The sequence below is a fragment of the Chroicocephalus ridibundus genome, chromosome 5, assembly GCF_963924245.1.
Source record: "Chroicocephalus ridibundus chromosome 5, bChrRid1.1, whole genome shotgun sequence".
Taxonomy (NCBI): domain Eukaryota; kingdom Metazoa; phylum Chordata; class Aves; order Charadriiformes; family Laridae; genus Chroicocephalus; species Chroicocephalus ridibundus.
The window spans coordinates 72,142,013-72,163,625 of NC_086288.1; the positions used below are offsets into that span (position 1 = coordinate 72,142,013).

At 45.3% G+C, this 21,613-nt stretch overlaps 1 protein-coding gene across 1 annotated transcript in view; it reads left to right on the forward strand.

Moving 5' to 3' along the window:
* KIT (KIT proto-oncogene, receptor tyrosine kinase) overlaps positions 1-21,613 on the forward strand; it is a 57,837-nt gene that overhangs the window by 12,217 nt on the left and 24,007 nt on the right. Inside the window, exons 2-7 of the mRNA XM_063336644.1 lie at positions 6,862-7,101; positions 10,787-11,065; positions 14,186-14,322; positions 17,146-17,305; positions 20,147-20,336; positions 21,046-21,161. Of these exons, the coding sequence (XP_063192714.1) occupies positions 6,862-7,101; positions 10,787-11,065; positions 14,186-14,322; positions 17,146-17,305; positions 20,147-20,336; positions 21,046-21,161 (1,122 nt within the window). The remainder of the gene's footprint in view (positions 1-6,861; positions 7,102-10,786; positions 11,066-14,185; positions 14,323-17,145; positions 17,306-20,146; positions 20,337-21,045; positions 21,162-21,613) is intronic.

Consider the following 21,613-nt stretch of genomic DNA (forward strand, 5'->3'; position numbering starts at 1 on the left):
ATAGCGTACGTCAAGTGTCATAGTTGAGACAGTTGGAAAGGCAATACTCTTCCATTACACCAACTAATACGGTAAAGAAGACCTGGCTAGGACTTCTGCACTTGTGTAAAATAGATGGTTTTGCTTCTGCTTTTCTTTCAGATCTGCGGGAGACTTGTGCGTCTCAAAACATGTTCATTTTTCCAGCAGTGCTGGGTATGCTGAAAGAGGATATTACCTCCCTGCAAGCCATGTCTCGCTGATATCCCCAGACCACTGCATCTGCAACAGTGCCATTCCTTAAACTGATAAGGCATATCTCTTGTTTCTGCTCTCTTATGTTGTTGTAGATGGGAAACTGAAAAATGCGGTGAGTAAGGTCTGTGTGATAGCCCTTGAAATGAGGCCAGCGCCCAGAGTGAACAGGCACTGAAGAGAAAGCAGTCTCTAATTGTATCCAATCACCACAATCTCACACCAAAGTCGCGGACATTTTGCCCCTTGAAGTTCAGCTCCTCGGTGCATTCGTCATAGGAGAACGTTAACTGGTTTGGAAGTCGTGGTCAGGATCAGGTCACGGTCAGGTCATCGTTTTCGTTGTGCGGTGTTTGTACTTGGGGACCGCTGGTGGCTCTGAAGGTTATGGACAACCACAAAGGGAGGAGGCAGAAGCTCAGAAGAGCCCACTGTGCCCTTGCAGCATGTCCCAGCCCTGGGAGAGGGATTTGCTCCTGCCGGGTGGCAGTGAACCCACTGGCAGGTCCCTTGGGCTGGTGCTGGATGTGAGCAGGTTGTGGCTGTACTGTGCCCCTGGCTTGGCAGACGTTTGAGATAACTTTAACATGGAAGGGGGTGGGACAAGACACAGGGGATTTTTTTGTTTTGCTTTGTTTTGTTTTGTTTTGTTTTTTTCTCTGTAAGCAATCTGTTGTGCTATAGAGCCGCCACAAACGTCTTGTTCCTTTTAATGTTTAGATAAGAGATGAAAGAGGAAACGGCCACAGAGGGACTAACCTGTTGGCCTAAGGCTGCGCAGGAAATCTGTGGCAGAGCTGGGAATAAAATCCACACCGCTTGACTCTTCATCTTATTCCATGGCAGCCCCACGTCCTTTGTTTGCTTGGCAGCTGGGGATGGTCTCCAGTTGCTTTGTGAGCGTGGTGTGGACTTGCACCTGACGTGCTTTTCCGTGTTGTGGCTGGGGCTGAAAAGCTCCCACATAAAACATATTATTATTATTTTTTTTTCCAGGATGGTGCACTCCTTAGCCAAAACTTTTTTTTTTGTTTGCACATCCCTTAATTGTTACAGGAACATTCTGCTGTCCTTAATCATATCCCTGCAATTTGACCTGCATTTCCTATCGGTATTATCTGGAGCTGTTTCATTTTCTAATTCCTCCAGCCTGGTTTTCCAGATGTTCCTTCTGCATGCAGAAGTCACAACTGCTGTACTCCCCCTCTTTCCTCTGTCTCCCTTCATTTCTAGGGCTTAGGAAGCTGCTTGTAATATATTCATATATTCCGCTTCTTTCTTCAGTTACACAGCCTTGTTCACAAGTGATTCCAGCATTGTAGTTTTTAACTTAGATTTCTTATATTAAAAGGAGAAGCTGGGATAGTGGAAGTGACTCTTTTCAGCTGTGGGACACAAATTTAGAACATCCAAAATTGGTCTTGGGCTGTCCAACTCTGAGCTTTGCAATTTATTTTGTGTGTGTGTGTGTATATATATATATAATGTATTGTTAATTATGAAATATTTGCCATTATCAGCATAATTTGTTAGCATAAATAATTCCCTGCTAGTTGCCCTTAATAACAACTCTAGAGAGTCATCCAGAAGCCCAGTGTGGTACTCCGGCTCTGCAGTGTATGGGGAGTGTTGGATGTTTTTGCAGTGGGATCCACAGCCCTTGACCAACAGTAGCACCATCTGTTCCCCACTAGCCCACAGGAGCCATGGGGGCAGAGGATGGGTTTCCTTTCTTCCCCTTGTCCTGTGGGGTCCCTGTGGACAGGTGGGTTTCACAGAGGTGGTGACACTTAGCTGAGTAATGAGGTAGCGGTCCACCTCCTTTTCCAAGGTGTAGGGAGTTAGAGGGTGGAGACATGCCCAGGTGTGGGTCAGATAACAGACTAAAGACACACGCCTACATCTGGAAATCTTCAGTGGAGACATAGCCATGGGTTGTTGCTCAGAGAGTTTACAATCCCACTGGTGACTGGTAAAGTCATGGTTGTGCCTGGGGTGGACATGGAGCCCTGGGAGGAGAGAGCAGACTCTGCATCCCATGGGGTTTGGCGCTTGGAGGTTGCTCACCATCTCTGGTGTACATCCCGCCAACACAACTGGTTCCCAGATTATTAGTGTTACCATCGTGGTAATGCTCGTGATTTCATAGAATCATAGAATGGTTTGGGTTGGAAAGGAACAAAAAGCTCATCTAGTTCCAACCCCCTGCCCTGGGCAGGGACACCTCCCACTAGACCAGGCTGCTCAAAGCCCCATCCAGCCTGGCCTTGAACACCTCCAGGGATGGGGCAGCCACAACCTCCCTGGGCAACCTGTTCCAGTGTCTCACCACCCTCACAGTAAAGAATTTCTTCCTAATATCCAATCTAAATCTACCCTGCTTCAGTTTAAAAGCGTTACCCCTTGTCCTGTTGCTCCGCTCCTTGATCAAGAGTCCCTCCCCATCTCTCCTGTAGGCCCCCTTTAGGTACTGGAAGGGGCTATAAGGTCTTCCTGGAGCCTTCTCTTCTCCAGGCTGAAAAACCCCAACTCCCTCAGCCTGTCCTCATAGGAGAGTTGCTCCAGCCCTCTGATCATCTTCGTGGCCCTCCTCTGGACCTGTTCCAACAGGTCCGTGTCCTTCTTGTGCTGAGGGCCCCAGAGCTGCACGCAGTACTGCAGGTGGGGTGTCACGAGAGCAGAGCAGAGGGGCAGAATCGCCTCCCTGATTTGTGTTACTGGAGTGTGCAAGTTTGGAGTGCATTGGAGAATGGAGCAGTCTCGGACGTGAGGCGTTAGCAGTCTGAGAAAAGATCAAGAGATAGCAGATGGTCGCATGCTGTGGGGATTAGTACAGTGGATTACAAGTTGTTGGTTAAACTCTCAGATTGCTGTTACTGCATTATTCCTCCAAAAAGGAGGTACAAAGACAGTCCCATCTTTCTAAGCACGATTTTAATTCTTATCTTTTAAAGACAGGCGATATTTAGATGCTTAATACTAAGCACCTCTGATAGTTCTTGCATTTCCAACCTGTTCTTACACTGCCATGCTTTTATTGAAGGCATGTCGTTTTCAGAAGACAACAGAAAAAAAAACAACCTTTAGATTGTGGGAATCCTTTGCACGGGGCATTAACTCAATTTGCAAACTATTTTGCTGAGACTTCGTAGGCTGCGTAAAGGAACCGTAACCAGATTGTCTTGAAATATGAGTGATGGTTTCAACTGGAATATTGTGGCTTTTGTTGTGGAGTGCCACAGCGGGCTTGTTCCCTCTGCGCGTTTCTTTCCCCAGCTCCGGTACGTAACGTATTTCTAGTGCCTCTGGATGGAGTCATGCTCTGCTCTGTCTGTTGTTTACCAGCTCGAAAAACTTTCCACCAACTTGCTAGATAGTCCTGATAATAAGCGTTACAAAATTTTGAACTCCTAACCTGAATGGCTATGATGAGTGCTAGGGGAAAGAGCGGGTAAAAGTCACAAACGTTGCATAAAAATATGAAATTATGTTTTCCTTAATCCTTCTGGCAATTATTATTTCTAGGATGCTTGTTTATATGTTCAGTCATGTGGGTTTGTGCAGAGGATTAGCGGACCTCATGTGGAAAATTTGTGGCGGTGCTGGAAAAACAGGCGCTGGTGGACGGCCTGTTGGGCGTAGCACTGATAAATAAATTTGAATCCCAGGGAGACAGGGAGAGGACGAGGGCTGTCTCCAAAACCCAGGCCACAGACCAAGTAACCAGACTGCAGGTGGGCTGAGCGTCCCTTCCTTCCTGCCCGGTGGTGGATTTGTCGGGAAGAGGAGCAGTTACCTGACCTGCTCTTAGTCCAGTATATACCTTAAGAGCAACTAAAGCTGTGAGATGAGTGAATTAAGTCTGGAGCGTATAATCTCATCCCAACTAATTATCCGATTGTTTTGCTTGAGCGTCTGTCGTTATCTGCGTGGGTAGGGAAATTCAGCCTCTGAAAGGAGCCGCGGGAGCGTGTTTTTGCGTGGAAGTGGTGTTGGTTTTGTGAGAAACGTTCCCCCGCCGACTGAGGCATGGCTCCTGCACATCCCGCCCAACTCCGCGATGCTGTGCCGTGGAGCGATGGTTATTTGTAGGACTAAGGAGCACCCGGTCTCCAGAAGGGGAAGGCTCTGTTGCTGCAGCACCCATCAGCATTCACACACGTGGCAGCCATGTGCATGGTGTGACAGATCCACATGCGTTTCGTGGGTCAGTTGTGACATTAATCTCTGCTCTTCTACCTCCGATCTGTCCCTGTCCTCTGCAAACCTGTTGATGACACCCTACCTTTGACCTTCCCGTGTGGTTCAGCAAGCCAGGCTGGCTCGGCGTTTCTGCAGGGGCAAGTAAATGAGTTTGCTCTCCACGTAGCTCCGGAGCTCTCTGAATGAAGTGATCCCTCATGTCTCTGCCATGGTGTGTGTGCCACGCAGAGGCTGCTCCCTCCATCCCCCAGTACGGTCTGGGCATGGAGGGAGCATCTCCAGATGCGTCCCTGCGCACACCTCGGTTGCGCACCGGCAGTCTCTGTTGCGTGGCCTGCCTGGTGCCTGCTCCTCGGTGGTGGGGCAGGGGATGGGTAGCAGGGACCATCCCAGCCTGGCCATATACCAGAGCCCAGGCTGAGACCATGCTGGCTGCAGGCAGGGAGTGATGCCAGGGAAGGATGTCCCCATCTTTTCCTTTCCCAGCCTTCCCTGACTCGCCTGAGGACCGCAGTGGCTATACAGCATTGCACGTCTGCTGTTTTGTGCAGCTCGTGTCATTTGTCGCTTGAAGCATCCCATGGCCTGTGGGAAGCAGCAAGAGAATTCTTCCAAAGACATCCCATGAAGGACCTGCATGGGCTTTCCTGAGACCTTCGCACTGGTCTTTGCCCTCTGCCTTCTCAGGTGCTGAGAGTTGCTTGCTCTGATCTGAGGGGTTTTCAAATCAGGGGTCTCCTTGCCTCTCCTCACCCTGCTGTCAGGCACCCTATGTCCCGGGAAAAGGGATATTACAGCTCTCCCACCGGCAGAGCCACTGCTGGCTGGGACCTGTGCTCCTGAGACCTTGGACTTTCTCCTCGGTCGAGCTGCTGTGTCACAGCTCAGGCTCACACCTGCACTTTGAGGGAGCAGATTTGAAATTAAAAGTGGGGGGTTTTTTCTGCCTTTTTCTGGTAATTATTATTTCCGGGACGGTTGTTTATGCATTCAATCAGGGAGGCATATGTGCAGGGTTAGTGGACCTCATGTGGAAAATTTGTGGCGGTGCTGGAAAAATGACTGCCTGTTGGGTGTCGCACCGATGAATAAATTTGAATCCGAGGGAGAGGGGGAGAGGACGAGGGCTGTCTCCAAAACCCAGGCCACAAACAAAATAATCAGACTGCAGGTGGGCTGAGCGTCCCTTCCTTCCTGCCCGGTGGTGGATTTGTCGGGAAGAGGAGCCGTTACCCGACCTGCTCTTAGTCCAGTATATACCTTAAGAGCAACTAAAGCTGTTGAGATGAGTGAATTAAGTCTGGAGCGTATATAATCTCATCCCAACTAATTATCCGATTGTTTTGCTTGAATGTCTGTCGTTATCTGCGTGGGTAGGGAAATTCAGCCTCTGAAAGGAGCCGCGGGAGCGTGTTTTTGAATGCAAATAGTATTTTCAGTGGCACGACTCTGCTACTACATATGGATGTTGTACAGTCCCACCCAACTGTGCTTCACATGAGAGGGACGGCAGCTCGCAGCAGGGTTATTGTGAGCTAAGGATTGCTTGTAGGACTAAAGAGCTACTCGGAAGGGTGTAAAGACCACCTCAATATTTGCTTATGTTCTTCTGATGTTCAAGCAGGTCCACAGTAGTAAGGGTTTATCTGCGTTTTTGGCTATGAACGCCCTTTTGTAGGTTCACTAAGACTTTCACATTACACAGCTTCATTTTCTGACAACGTTTTAAAAGTTGCCTCATGGCGTGTTTGGTGAAAGAGAATCTAAGTGGTCATTTAGAGCAGCTTTGGCGACTAGGAGGTTGGTGAAATAATTTGGTAGGGTTGGGGTGGAAGCTTGAAGAATATTTTGCATGATATTTTTTTGGAAGTAAAAAAATGACAGATTTGCTCTTCAACTAAAGAAATAAGCAGATATGGAAAGCATGCCTTCATTAAACTGGACATTTCTAATCCAAGAGTGGAGCTTCCGAATACATGAGAGAGCAGTTAAAAAAAGATAACTGTTGAGCAAGGAAACTTTAGTTCTTGGCAACATATTGAGTAAATGACAAAGAATGATTAAAAGTGCTGCCATGTAGAATCAGGCTCATATGTTCTTGAATTTAATTTTTAAATAGCTTGGGTCTGTTCCCATTCAAAAGCCAAACCATTGCAGAAACTGGTGCATCTGAAACTAGTTTCAGATGGTTTTTTAAAGGCCAGTTTTCATCTGCAGTGGTTATTTGCTCTGTGTGCTGAAGGTCTGACGAGACAAAAAGTGTCTGTAGAATTGCACAGAGACATTGCAGCTTAGTATTTTTAAGAAGTAACTCCCAAAATATTAACTGCACATATACAACTATAAATAACAATTTTGCTGCAGAAAAAAAGAGTGTGTTGTATTGACAGGCATTGTATTTCGTGCTTTTTTTTTTTTTTCCAGGTGGTTCACTGCCCCATGAAGAATCTTCACTGGTTGTGAATAAAGGGGAGGAATTAAGGCTGAGGTGCAACGAGGATGGACCTGTGACTTGGAATTTCCAGAACTCGGATCCATCAGCAAAAGAAAGGACGTCCAGTGAGAAAGAATGGTACACCAAAAATGCGACAGTCAGAGACATAGGCAGATACATATGCAAAAGCAAAGGGAGTGTTGTCACCTCTTTTTACGTTTTTGTAAAAGGTAAATATCAATGAAGGCATTATTTTTTTCTTTCCCCTCCCCTTCCCTCTCCCAGAATAATAGGACAGTCAGTGCTACAGGCGGGAATGAACTTGAGGTACAGAGGGAGAATGCAGTCTGATAGAAGAAATATTCTTCCCTGTCCAGTAGAAAGAAAACTCACTCCCAGCTTTGCTTGCAATGGCCTTTGTCACCAGAGCAAAGTTCTGGACGAGTTTCTCTTTACGTCTCTGAGCCCTCTTTCTAGAAGCTAGCCAAGCGACCTGAATCAGTTGCGTGAGTCAGTTGTACTGTGAGGAAGCAAGCAGTCTGTAGAAATGCCTTTTTAATTCCCTGCCATCCATCAGTATGGAGTCATATAAGGTTTGGCCCAAGCTCTTCATTTATTGAGGAGGTCAGCTAAAGGATTTGGCTTTTCGAGGCTGCGCTCTCAGGCTTAAGCCATCAGGCAGCAATGATTCCTCTGCCCCCAGCTCCCGATCTACCTTGTGACTGATCAGAAGTGTCTTAGATGGGAAAGAAATGCCTCTGCTCTGACACATTTTCCTAATCCTTTATTACCCTTCTTCTTTGTCCTGTATTTTCTCCAGATTTCTTCTCTTCTTCTGTTGGCTCCTGATCTGTGGCTTCATCAGCTGCCCTCAAGCTGACAGTTTATCATGCCTGGCATTCCCTTTTCCTTTCCAAGGAAGACAGTTCTTTTGCTTCTCCTTCACATAGCTCTGGTGGTCTTTTTTCCCTGTTGATGGAAAAAAGTCCTACGGCATCCACTTTCTTGGAAACAGCATTCCTTGTCCAACAGGGGTTGCCTCAGAGAGCCTCCTCTGAACCCTGCCAGTCCTTTGAGAATTACTGCGAGGTTGTTTTCCAAGACAGGGAGATACCAGCACAGCACAGCAAAGACTGTTTTCTCATAGCGGCCTCTCAATTTAAAGAGTGCTCCTTTAACTGCTCCCAAGTTGTCCATATAGCCATGCAGCTACCACGGATGAGTTTTCTTGACCTTCTGTGTTTCTCTGAGACTATGACTAAAGGAAATCGTCATGTATTTTACCTATATGTGAAAAACATTGTTGACTTTATCTACCATGACTGCTTTCCTGAAGGTCGTGGTAATTATCCCAGACAGTTGTGATCATAGAGATGTTTGTGCCTTCCATTAAGTGGGTGACTCCTTCACCTCGGGATGGCAGACAACCCTCCCACTGCAACATGGTTACCAGAGCATCAGAGAAGTTGTGCGACCCTCATGCAACATGTTGTTAATTTCTTTGTATTATTTGTGTGAAAAACATGCAAGCTTCACTTGGACAAGTTCTTGGCAGTGAAATAAGTATGTTTGTGAGGCTGGCCATCATTTTGCAGTAGGGTAACCTTTACAGCTGTGGCTCAGTGACATCTTACAACACCTTGAAGATGCTACCCTGAGCTCAGCTGCTTGTGGGGTTGTCACAAGCACCCTATATGCCTTCTGCTTGTAAAGCTGGCAATGGGGAGAGAATAGGACCAAGAGCAACTCAGTGGAAGGAGAACCTGGATCCTGCACAGTCAAAAGTGGCACATGAAGTGGTAGCAGCTGTTTATCTCTTATGTCCATCTGGATCTGCTAACAATGAATTTTCGATGCTTCTGTGACTGAGGATGACTCAAGTGTTGACCAGACTGTAGGCGCTTCCCTCTTTCACCTTTCTGCTTTGGCAGAAAGTGCCCGTGTTTTGTCTATAGAAGCCATTTGTGTCCCTATACAAGTAAGTTTGGTGAAGATCAAGCTAGTTCAGACACCTACATAAGAGAAAAATCTCTTGATTTTGATCTCAGGTCTTTTCAGACACAAGCAATGATAAGCATCACCGGATCTTCCACATTCCCTGCCCAGGGCAAGGGGGTTGGAACTAGATGATCTTTAAGGTCCCTTCCAACCCAAACCATTCTATGATTCTATAATCTTGTGTTGGAAACCCAGAAAGCAAGTGCTGCCTGAGTTGTACATGAGGTGGAAAGCTGTGAAGAGAAGAACCTGACCTTTTTTGTGCCTTGATTTCCTATGGCAAATCCTCTCACGTCGTCTCTCCACGACGTCTCCCTTCCAGAGAGGGACTGAAAATGGGAAGGGGAGCATCTGAGCAATTCTGCTTACCCCAGCAAGGCCTTCTCTGCAATTTCAGCAGTTGGTGAAACAGGTCTTTGTTTCTTTCTTCTACTTTCAAGAGTGTCTTTTTTTTTTCCTGGGAAGCCATAATTTCTGTATAGCGAAGATACCTTGTCTCTGTCCATAGTGGAGAAAAAGTGGACTGAGAGGAGACCAATCAGTTAAGTCTCAGTCAGCAGGGACATTTAGGTGAGCTCTTCTAGTCCATGCACTTCCAGCTCAGGAGTGACAGTTATTCATAGCATTTCTCTAAGTATCTCATGTGCAAAACATCACACTTCGGTTCTCTTCAGGCATGCTTTACTTTTTTCATTCGTTAGTAGTCTCCATCCTCTAGTTCTAGACTGATGCTTCAAAGCTTTGAGTTTGTGGGCAGAGGTGTCGAGTGAGGTTAAAACTACACCCTCGGTCTAAGCTAGAAACCAGCCAGTAACTTCTCTGTTCAGGGATGAGCGACCCTCAACTTAGCATTTCCTAGTTATTTACGTAAATGCCCAATGCTTCTTTTTCAGCCTGGTACTTCTTGCCTTAAACCAAATGCACGTTGCACGCCATCTTACCCAAATTTTCTCAGTCTTCCTTGTTAAGTCATGGTTTGTTGATCTCTAATAATTCAAGTTGTACGAAGCCCGTTTTCAAAAAAAGAGAAAGAAAACTTATCCCTCTGTTTCTACATTTCTAATTCAAGGTACTCTGTAGGGAGGGCAGATGGGAACGGAAATAAGCTTTTACAAAGTTTGTCACCACACCGTCCTTTATTTTTGGGTTCGCTGGTAATGGTGAGGTTCTTAGTGTTTCAAGGTCATCTGCTATCATGGGCTTGGTTGTAAAAATGTTTAAAGTACTGTATGTTTGTGTGCTGTGGTTGGCCGAGAGTAAATGCTTTTAGAAAAGTTACCTTGTGAAAAGTTACACGACAATTTTTTCAATCAGATATGCTGTTTGTATGCCCATTTTTTTTCTAAGGAGGCTAAAAATAACCCTTGCTTTCAGGGAGGGGAGAGAGAGAGAGAAGTTGTTTGGTGCTTCCTCTGGTAGCCATGTGTGTTCATTTAGATTATGTATTTTACAGAAGTGAAAACCATAATTTAGGTGCTTTTCAACTTCCATTTGCTCATAAATTTCTTCAAAATCCTCCTGTGGGCATGAAACCTTACAGCCCTGCCATGAGCTAAAAGCAAATTACTTTTAATGGTCTGTGAAAATCTGTTTACTGTTGTTGAGGGTGGAGGTTTTGGAGCTAAACAAGGCAAAGAAAAAAACTCTATCTCCAAATAAAAAAAGCAGTAAGATTATTTTTAGTGCACGTGATTCTTTAGTCTGTCTGGTATTGAATGCTACTGCACATCTCCTGTTGTGCTGCTCTTTTAAGACAAAATTTAACATCTCTTGGTAAACACGAATTGGGTAACACTCGGCTTTACTGGCTGGATGTAAAACTTCCTTTGATGTAAGTGCCCAGTTGCAGAATTAAGGTCATCAGAAGTTCCCTGTGCAACGCCAGCTTCTCTGACAGGTCTTTGCATTTCTTCACAGATCCAAACGTGCTCTTCCTTGTTGATTCTCTGATCTACGGAAAAGAAGACAGTGACATCCTGCTAGTGTGCCCGCTAACAGATCCAGATGTTTCAAACTTCACACTGAGAAAATGCGATGGCAAACCTCTCCCCAAAAATATGACGTTCATTCCCAATCCGCAGAAAGGCATCATTATAAAGAACGTACAGAGGTCGTTCAAGGGCTGCTACCAGTGCTTGGCCAAGCACAACGGCGTTGAGAAAATATCGGAAAATATTTTCCTAAATGTGAGGCCAGGTAACACAGGATTTTCACCTTCTTGTAGAACACCTGATTTTTCCCCTTTATCTCCCAGGAACTGATGGGAAGCGCTGTGAAGCCTCACCTGGTGTCCTCACCTTTTCATGGGGAGGCTGGAGGTGGTGTTCTCCTCTGGAGGCTTTTTGGAGTCTTCTCCTACTGAAAGCCAGATGTGCTTGCATACCAGGGGATTGCTCTGTGGTGCCAGTGACTGCTGCAGGCAGTCCAGAGGAAGGGGGTGGCCTTGGAAAGCTTGTTCTGGGAAAGTGGTGTAGGGGCACAAGTTGATCTTGTGACATTTGGCTTGTGGCTGTGCTGAGCAGGTTTGGTCATGATTGCTTTTATTTTCTGTTCCTGGTGATTTCCAGGAGGTTTTTTTCACCATTCTAAGAACCGTGGGTTGTGCTGTTAAACTTTGAGGACAAACCAGTGCCCTGAGTTTTGGACAGGTTTGTGCAGGCAAGGTGGAGATTTGGGTGCCTGACTCACAGAAATGACAGCAGGGGAACTGATTGATGGCACTGAAGAAAAGAGATTCAGTGGAGAGGCAGAGCTTGGGGCAGCAGAGGGCCCTTGTTTGTCTCCATCTCCATGTCCATGATGGTCTCCAGGATGGTCACAACAGCAACCAGGCGCCCAGATCATGATGAGGTGTGCATTGTGGCTGTGCAGCTTCATGCATCACTTAGCTCTGCAAACCTGTTGATGACGCCCTACCTTTGACCTTCCTATGCCCTTGTGCCCTAGGGTTGGGTGGTTAAATGGGTTTGGGAAGGAGCCTGATGCCTGGCTGCACGGCATGTTACAGGCTGGTTTTGTTTGGGCATTTTGGAGCCTGCAGTTACCCCGTGTGTCGTTAATCCGCTGTATAAATACCCAGGAGAGAGGTGGAGGGAGCGGTTCAGCAAGCCAGGCTGGCTCGGCGTTTCCTCAGGGGCGAGTAAATGAGTTTGCTCTCCACGTAGCTCTGGGGCTCTTTGAATGAAGTGACTCCTTGTGTCTCTGCCAAGGCATGTGTGCCATGCAGAGGCTGCAGAATGGTCTGGGGATGGAGGGAGCATCTCCAGACGTGTCCCTGCGCGTGCCCAGGTTGCGCACCGGCAGTCTTTGTTGTGTGACCTGCCTGGTGCCTGCTCCTCGGTGGTGGGGCGGGGGGTGGGCAGCAGGGGACATCTCCAGTGTGCGGTTTGCTGTGACAAATTGAAGAAGTCTCTTTCCTGGTGGTTTGGAAACTCTCATATAGTGCATTTTAATGAATAATAAATTTCAATTAATGAGAAGAGAACGAAAGTTTTACCAGTGCAGGCATCTCTGGCATTCTCCCATGATGACAAAGATCAAGTCCATTCTTGCTGTCTCTGGTGTTAGTTCTGTAACAAGGGTTTTTTTCAATTGTTTTTTCATTGATGGCCAAAGAAAGCAAGCAGTTGATTGACATAACTAATATATCTCTGACACAGGAAAATGCAAGTTGTAGTATTGGACCGTTTCATTTTTTTACGGGGTAAAAGTCTGTACTTGCTCAACAGAGCGGTGACTTCCAATGGGAGGGTGCTGACCTGGCATCCATCGACAGCAGCCCTCTGATGGTGGGCAGCTGTAGGTGGCCGGCGGGACCTGGGCGCTCTGCCCACATCTCCATCTGGAGGGAAGTGTGCAGTAAGTGGAAGCATCTGCTGGAGGCCGCCAGCAGCAAAGCAGCATTGTCGTCCTCCGTGTTGTAATTGCCGTGCTGTAGTGCTCAATCCTCATTGAGTTTACCAGGTGAAACTCCCCTTTTCTCCTTGGTTGAAGACTTAAGTGTGTTGGAGACCCTTTGGCGGGCATTGTTTGTGTAATCATAACCGTGGTGGCTCGGACCCCCACGTTTGATCTTCTGGTGCAGACAGGGAGAAGAGGCATCCATGAAGGAGGGAGCTGTGTACTCAAACATGCACCAGCTCTGCTACGATAGCACTGGGAGTGTTTATGTCCAGCCCTTCTCCAAACAATAAGGGGCTTTGTGGCCTCATGGCTTTTTTTTCGGTTGTCCGTAGATGTTGCTGGCGGGTGAGAACACAGCACGCCTTCTGCCCCGGCTTCCTCCTGTCTCTTGGGTCCTGCTGAATGCCGGGGGAGGGATTTTTATGTGAGCCTTTATATCTGAGGAGAGCAAACATGCTTCTTTGTTCTCTTCTGTAGAACATGAGGAAAACATTATTGTTAAAGTATGAATGGCTGAAAAGCGTGGAGTTTGCCTAAGTTTCGTATAATTTGCCTAAGACAACTACAAAGCCTATGTCAGGCAGGAAGAGAGTCTGGAAAGCCTTATCTGATGTGTGTTGCATTCACGGCTTGAAAGTGAGTCTTCCTGCATAAAAGCCCTAGTGGGAAGTTCAGTGGAGCCTCATAAATGAGGAGAATTTGAAGAAAGGATGAAGAAAACAGAAAAACAAACTGTAGAGGGAACAGAGGAAGAGCTGAAGAGTTTAGTGGAGATCACAGACACACAATCCTGTTGACAAAAGACACCCCGAAGCAGAGCGGGGATACAGCTAGCCCATGGCTACTTGTAACCACCTACCTCTTGGGTGACGAACTTGTCCGTGGTCTTGGCTCCAGCCACCTCTGGGAATCCTCACCATGAGTTGTGGTGGTTTCAAGGGTGGATGTGCTGAAGTCCTTGAGCTGTACCTGTCATTCCTGGGCCGTCCATCAGGGGCTTCTCAGGGACCTGTTGGTTGCATCAGCTGTAGTGATTTGTAATTAAAAGTTGGAATTAGTGCTCAGCTGCGGTTCTTCAGTGGCTGATCCTCACCGTGTTTTTGGTTCCAGAGTGCAACTTTTTAGTCGCCGTCATGGAATGAATTGTTTCATTGACAGTTCAACACCATTCAAGTTTTGTCATGCAAGTTGTTATGGTCTAACAAGTATTATCTAACTTTAAGCATAATTTGAAGGGAGATTGAATCAGAAATGTGCTTGTTGTAAAGGAACAACTGTGTAATATGTTAAAGAAATTTGAACACCTCTCAGAGGCCTGAAATTTTATTGGAAAGTTAATGACTGTTGATTTTTATCCCCCCTTGGAAGCTCTGAAGCTAATGAAAAGTAATGCACTTTTAAATTGTTTTCCAGTTCATAAAACTCTTCCCGTCATCACCTTGTCCAAAAGCTATGAGCTTCTCAAAGAAGGGGAAGAGTTTGAAGTTACGTGCGTAATCACGGATGTGGATAGCAGCGTACAGGCTCGTTGGATTTATCACAAAAGTGGGGTGAGTTCCTTTAATTGTATCATATCTGCATAGAACACAAACTCTCTGTAGATATTCACATGCTTGTCTTGGATACTTGACACTGGATCGGTTTGGGTTTGCTGTGTTTCCAAAGGTTCCGCATCCCACAGACTGGTGGGGGGCTAGCAACAGCTGTCCCGTGCCCATAGAATCATAGAATCGCCTAGGTTGGAAGGGACCTTTCAGATCATCGAGTCCAACCATCAACCCAACTCTGACAAAAACCATCACTAAACCCTATCTCTAAGCACTACGTCTACTGTCTTTTAAATACCTCCAGGGATGGTACCATGCGGATGGCTGGGAGGAAAAGCATCCTTATGGGCTTCTCTTCCCAAACAGAAATGAAAATTAGGCTTTGCAATGTGAAGTTCAGGTGACCTCCGTTGGGCTGCCTAAATAAGGAAGCACGGAGTGCCTACACATCACATTGCAATCAATGGGAGCTGCAAATATCAACACATGGACTGCAAATTACATATTCTAGTCGTTATCATTAACAGTAAAATACCTGCTAATTAGCATGGGGATTGTATGTGACAGGAATAGTAGTAAGCATTCACAGGAATGATTAATTCATTTAAATTACATGGTGTGCCTCACTAACTGGGAAAGTTCTGAAAAATGAACCGGTGAACTGGCTTCTGTCTGTAGTGACAGATGAAGTTGCTGCCTGGCATCACCAAATTAAATTACTGGGTAAGTGTTCCAGGAGAGTTCGTTACCGGCAGCACAGCTATTCTGCAGACGAGGGGCAGAGAGGTGCCCTCCCTTGGTCAGCCGGCGTGCGGCCAGCTCTGCCTTTGAAATGAGCAGCAGGCGCCGGGTTGTTCTTAAGGACGCTTCTTGATTTTCTGAGTATACCCTGAAATTTAAATTAATTAAAAGCCCTTGTGAAGACCTGTTAGCAACTCCTGCTGTATATGCTCCCATGCTAATTGGCTGGTCTTTTACTGCTAAGAGTAGTGACCAGAATACGTAATTCGCAGTTCACGTGCCTGTGGAAAAAAGGCTTCTGTGATGGAGTGATGTTTGGATAAATCACATCTCCTCAGGCAGAATAGCGAACGGGAGGCCCGTTCCCTGGGGCTGGCTATGCCGTGCTTAGCTAATCTGCCAGCTCTGGCAGAGCTGCTCCCACTAAGTGCTCCAGAAATCCCACCTCGCAGCTCCAAGGGTTGAGGAGGTATAAATGACATGAAGGCGGCACGGGACATGCAGATGGGACTTTTGGTCCTGTGCCAAGGTCAACTGCAAGTCCTTCATCTGAGGACATCCTTTCTTCTGTTGTTCCCCCCCTTCTTCTTTCTTTCATTGTGATGAAATCAGGGTCTTCCCTTAAGTTTTTGTGCTTTGTCGCTTTTCATTTTATGAGTGAAAGCCACTAGGAAATTATTTTTGACCAAGGAAGTTTGACCTTTCTGTCCTTTCTGGTAAATAACATGGGATCCTATCTTTTAAATATTGACTGTCAAATTAAATTCTGGATTGAAACAGAATACATAAAATTCATGTTTATGTAGATGCAGAGTTACATTTTGTCCTGAATAGGTCGAAGGAAAAAGAACAAACCACAAAACACTTCCCTTGTATGACTGAAGTTATCACCACTTTTGAATATTAGGAGGCTTGTTATAAGCAAGCACATCCGTACAAACCAAACTGCCATTTGTGATTATTATAGTTCAGGAGGAATCAAAATGTGTCTGGAATCTCTTGGCGTCCCCAAGAATTGAAATCGTTCTACTAGAAAATCACAACAAGTCCAGGCCTGCATTTGGATTAATCAATGTAAATGTGTCAGTCTTTCTAACCCCACCGAGCATTCTCACAGAAACTAAAGTCAACACCTCAAAGCATTACATTTTATTTAGTTCCAGCATGCATACATAGGCGTAGAGTCATGTTATACTCAATGCTTTGGAAAGAAAATGAGGTTTCCAGTTGCCTGTAAGACCAATGAGTCTGGATTGCCATGGATCGAGAAGCAGAGGGGGTTCCAGCGCGAGGATGCCGTGTGACGCGTGCCGTGACCGTGTCTCTCTGCAGTACGTCTGCAACGAAGAGATGCCGCGGCCTCAGGGCATAGAGCCACCCAGTTTAAAACGAAGCTCCAGCACCTTAAATTCTCTGCCGTCATTCACTGGGAACATCGCAACCATTAGAGGGGTCGGTGATTTTTAGGCAGCGCTTCAGTTGTGAACCGCACGTCAGAGTTGGAATGGTTTTTACAATAGCTGCAGCTTCCGAGCATTAGGACAGTCAAGACCCAGTGTTCATTTTGCATCGAGCCCTACAGCTAGAAGCGTTGTTCGTGCAAATAAAACCTTCTGTTGGTTCCTCGCCTTCATCCATCAGCATTAGAAATTTAGCCAGGGCGAGCTGGGTCTGATGGGCACAACACCCTTTTTTCCATATGATTGAAATATTCGAAGAAATTAAGAGTTTCAGCTTTGTGGTTTGTGCTGGTCTCTCCCATTTGGCGCTCTCGGGGCAGGTGAATACAGACACACACACACACAGAGAGGTATTCTTGCCTTACAGTGGATCGAGGAGGAAAAAAATAAAGAATAAGGGGAGGGGACAGGACTTTAGAGAGGACATTATCTCCCAAAGACAGCTGATCACACACTTGTTTTGCATGGAGAGATTCTAGTGACAGGTTTGCCGTGCTGGCTTATTATTCCGGTTTAAAGTTATGAATATTAATATGGCAAAGTTATAATTACTTCTATTTTTAATTTATCTAGGAAAGATGCTGCATACACAGTGTTTTAGATGTTAATTGTTTTTTACCGACAGATTGTTACAAGCAAAAGCAGAAATTTGGGTGATTATGGATACGAAAGGAAATTAACATTGAACATCCGTTCAGTGGGAGTTAATGATTCTGGAGAATTCACATGCCAAGCAGAAAACCCTTTCGGAAAAACCAATGCCACAGTAACCTTGAAAGCACTAGGTAAATAGTTCTTGTAGAAATCTTAACATTTCCAGGAGCGGGAGGTGGAAAGGGAGAACGCTGGGGAGCCTTCCCTTCCATCTCTCTCTCCTTTCCCCCAAACCTCAGTGAGTAAAGTTGGTTTATTAAAAGGTTATTGCTGACTGGTACCATATGGGATGGCTGCGGAAGTGTTGCGGTGTGTGCGACTACTTTGATTTCTATAAGCCTTTGCGTGTTATTGGAATGTGATGTTAGAACAACCATCCAACGGTGTTTCCATCTCTCTGGTTTGTCTCATCCTTCCTGGTTTAATTTTAAATTTAATCCGGTCTTAATGAAGCAAGTAATTTACCTTTGCCTGGTCCTATCCCTACGCTTAAGTAATTTGGCAGCATGGGCACAAAGCGTGTCTTCAATACCTGCCTTCCAAGCACGGGATATTTCGCTGACATCGGTGTGTCAGTGTTTTTTACGCAGAAGCTATATATGTACCCCTATTTAAAATAACGCCATAAGGAACATTGCAGCGTGCATAGGCAGCGTGAAATTGTTCCGGAGTTCACCCCCGTGATAAATCCACTACCCAACACTTCCACGGGCTTTGGATCATGTCCCCTAACAGTGAGCGAACTCCCTCCCTCCCCTTGTTTAATAACAGAGTCGTTTAGAATCTGCTGTATATTAACTTAGGTGACACACGGTGCCTTTTGAATTTTAAAGCTGCCGAAGCCTGCTAATTTGATAAATTAAGGACACGTTGCTGTAGTTAATAAGATCATTCTGAAGACGTCTACGTCGTTGGCTACAACCATTCCAGTTCCTCACCATTCCAGGGCGTAGTAACTGCGGGAAGTGTAGCCTTGGGTCCTTTTTCCTTTTTTAAACCTGATTTTCTGTTGCACAGATACTCCTGCTGCATTGCTTCTTTTACTTTCCCTTTTCCCTAAAGAAAACAGAAGTATTTGACCGATATGGGTCAGGTCTTCAGCAGTGGCAGAGGTCTGAGTGCCCTTGACCTTCCTCCGCCGTTCGAGGGGGTAGGGCTCGTAACAACAGGGACGTTCTCCGCGTTTTGTTACATGAGAGACTAAATTCATATGTAAAAGAGTGAAACAGTGTGAAGTATGAAAGAAAATCTTTTACCCAAGGGGAGCAATATGAAAGCTTTTATTGTAAGAGGAGGGAAGTTCTTAACTAAAGAAATTCTGAGGACTACTGAGTATGCAAATGCGGCTTTAAAAAGGATTGACTTTGGAAGGTCTGGGGACTAAAATAAAGCGTGGCATTATAAAAAGTAGAAAATAGAGTAACAAGTTTGTATTTAGTAAAATGCCGAGTTCGTATTTAATAAAAAATACCAGAGAAAAGCTGGAGTCTTTCCTTTTCAAGATACTTTCCCCACCCTCTCAAATTTGACTTAAAATATAAAAACCTCTGTCTCCTGGATGCCTTTCACCATTCATTTTCAAACTGACTATATTTATCTGAACTGTGCCAGCTCCCAGGGTGCTGGGAAGTGGTAAATGGCGTGTACTGGAGAGATCCTGGGATTATATCAGTTTCTTTAACATTAGCCAAAAGATTTACAAGAAATAAGGGGTATTTTTGGTAAATTTCCTGATTATTTTTTTAATAGTTGATTTACCTAATCATAAACAGTTTATAGAACTGTTTCAGGGACTGATAGCACAATCTTAAAATTTCATTTGCAGGCTCTCGGGTCCAATTTTGAATCTAGGGTGCGTAGGGGAGCCTGTGTTTATACAGAAAAAGAGAAAAAAAGCTCTGCGGAGGAGCTAAAAAATCTTCAGTTTCCAGACTTAAAACCTTTTCCTCTTTTCTAATGGTGGAGAGCGTTTTTAGAGCATACCTGCCTGCTGTGAGTTTGCTTCATCTTTTCTTCTCCGAAGCAGCTGTCAAATGCTCTGGCAGCTCCATATGCTTTCACCAAGCCCCGCTGGCTCCGGTTTTCCCGAGCTCAGGTGCCCAGCTGGCCACAGCAGTTTGATTACTAGAAAGTGGGAAGAAGCAGGGATCCGAGATTGACTTTTGGTCTAAATTCAAGCGCTCTCAGTAAATGTGTTTCATTGTAATTGCAATCTGCCTGTCAAACTGATAATTCCCACATGAGTTTTTGTAATGGGACTGAAAAAATTTGTCTTTTCAAAGTGAATAATCCTGAAGCTGATGAGTTTATTAATGAAATTAAAACCATTGCAGTAAGGGTGCTGCTCCACATGATGTTTTGGAACGGAACTGCACAATGATAAATGGTATCTGCCAAAGAAAAGATTAAGACCCAGCAGTAGATGAACAGAAATGCCTTAGTTTAAGACAATTGGTATCCAGGCCTGTGGACTTTGCACATTTTTCTCCAATTACAGTTTTTAATAGCTTCATTTGTAATGTTGTTCTTAATTACACTTGACAAAGAAACCTTAAATACTCTAGTATATTGTCATCAATGATCAATTTATCTTGCTTTTTTCTTAGTGTTTCTTTTGTACTACACATTTAGTGACTCTTGATTTTTTTGGAAAAATGTAAATACTTGAGCAGAAGCAAGCACATGCTTGCATTTTTCCAAAAGCTAGTAGAGGCTATTTATCACCAGAAGATGGAATTATTTCTGTTAAGGCACTCAAGGCTGCTTTAAGTCCCGTGCCTCATCGCTAGACATAGCCGGTGGCCCTGGGTTTGGCAGGTGAGGGTTCAAGTTCTGCTTTGGAGATAAGGTTTCCTGTTTCACAGTGGGATGTTTGATCACTGGATCCTGAAGTAGTCTTAAGTGTGGTGAGAGTACTGACAGTCTTCTAAATGGCCCTGAAATTGTTTTTCTTCTCCTCTTCTGGGCATCAGCTAAAGGATTTGTCCGTTTGTTTGCAACAATGAATACCACAATAGATATAAATGCAGGACAAAATGGAAATTTAACAGTTGAATATGAAGCATATCCAAAACCGAAGGAAGAAGTCTGGATGTACATGAACGAAACATTGCAGAATTCATCAGACCATTATGTCAAGTTCAAGACTGTGGGCAATAACAGGTAATACGAATGATTGTAAGTGCTATCGATTTCACTTTGGAACAGAAAACTAGAGTCTGCTCTGCAAGGATGAAAATGGAGATGGTGAGAAAATTGTGATTATAAAAGATCTCGTAGTCCACGTGGCTTACCACAACAACTGGTGCAAAGTCTGCCGACCTAGATTTGGAATAGCGCTGAGCTAACCGCACCATCTGAGGACCAGGGGGCCACAAACTCCCCCCCTCACCTCCAAGGCGCCAGTCCTGCCCAATAAGCAAAATTAAAAATGTGAAGCCGTTTGTGTGCAGAGCCTCCCTGCGCCACCACAGCAGAGCCCAGTGCTCCGGGCAAAAGCTTAACGCTTGTACTTCTGCCATGGGCTGTTCTCTCCTGAGCCCCGGTCCTCCAGAAATCCACCGTAGCGCCTTAGCACGTGTGGCCTGGGTTGCGTGCCTGGGGTTCCCTCCTCTTGGAGAAAAGGAGCAGGCGGTGGTGCGTGCCGGGGGTCCCAGCCTGGTGCTGGGCTGTGATGTGGGCACGCACCTGGGTGTCAGACGTGGCAAAACTTCTGGATGCTGTAGCGCGAAGGGCCGTCATAAGGCAAGGTTAAGAGTGTCGGCATGGACACTGTCCGCAGAAGGAGACGGCGCGCTAATAATTCACTCCGCAGCTTCCGTTCACCGCAAGTTGTGAGCATCAGTAACGCTAAATTTTTTTTTCTTTGCAGTTATACAAGTGAACTTCACCTTACCCGATTAAAAGGAACAGAAGGAGGCATTTACACATTTTTTGTGTCCAATTCTGATGCCAGCTCCTCTGTAACATTTAATGTCTATGTGAAAAGTAAGTAAAGTGAACAGTCTGAAATATTTCATTATCACAGTCATTGTATTTTATACAACATAATGTATGCACAAGATGTCACAGTGTGGTTCAGCATACGAGAGGCTTTCTGAACTGAAGCACATGCTGGAAAACTATTTAAATGTCAAGATATCAAAGTGCAGAGTACTTGCACAAATCCACCGACTCTCCAGCGTGACCTTATGTTCTAGCAAATGTATTCCAGAGGCTACCAGAGAGCAGCTAGATAGGTTATGCAGTAAAAACCCTGTAGCACCTGGAAACGCAATCTCAAAAATAAGCATGTACCATAAAGCTTTGATAATTTAAGGTGCAGCAGGATATACAGGGATTATAATTTGCATTTTTGGCAGCCAAGTTAAGCTATTAATTATCGCTCATTTATTTGAGTTGGATGCAGAGTTTGAAAGCTTGTCAGGAGAATTATTCGC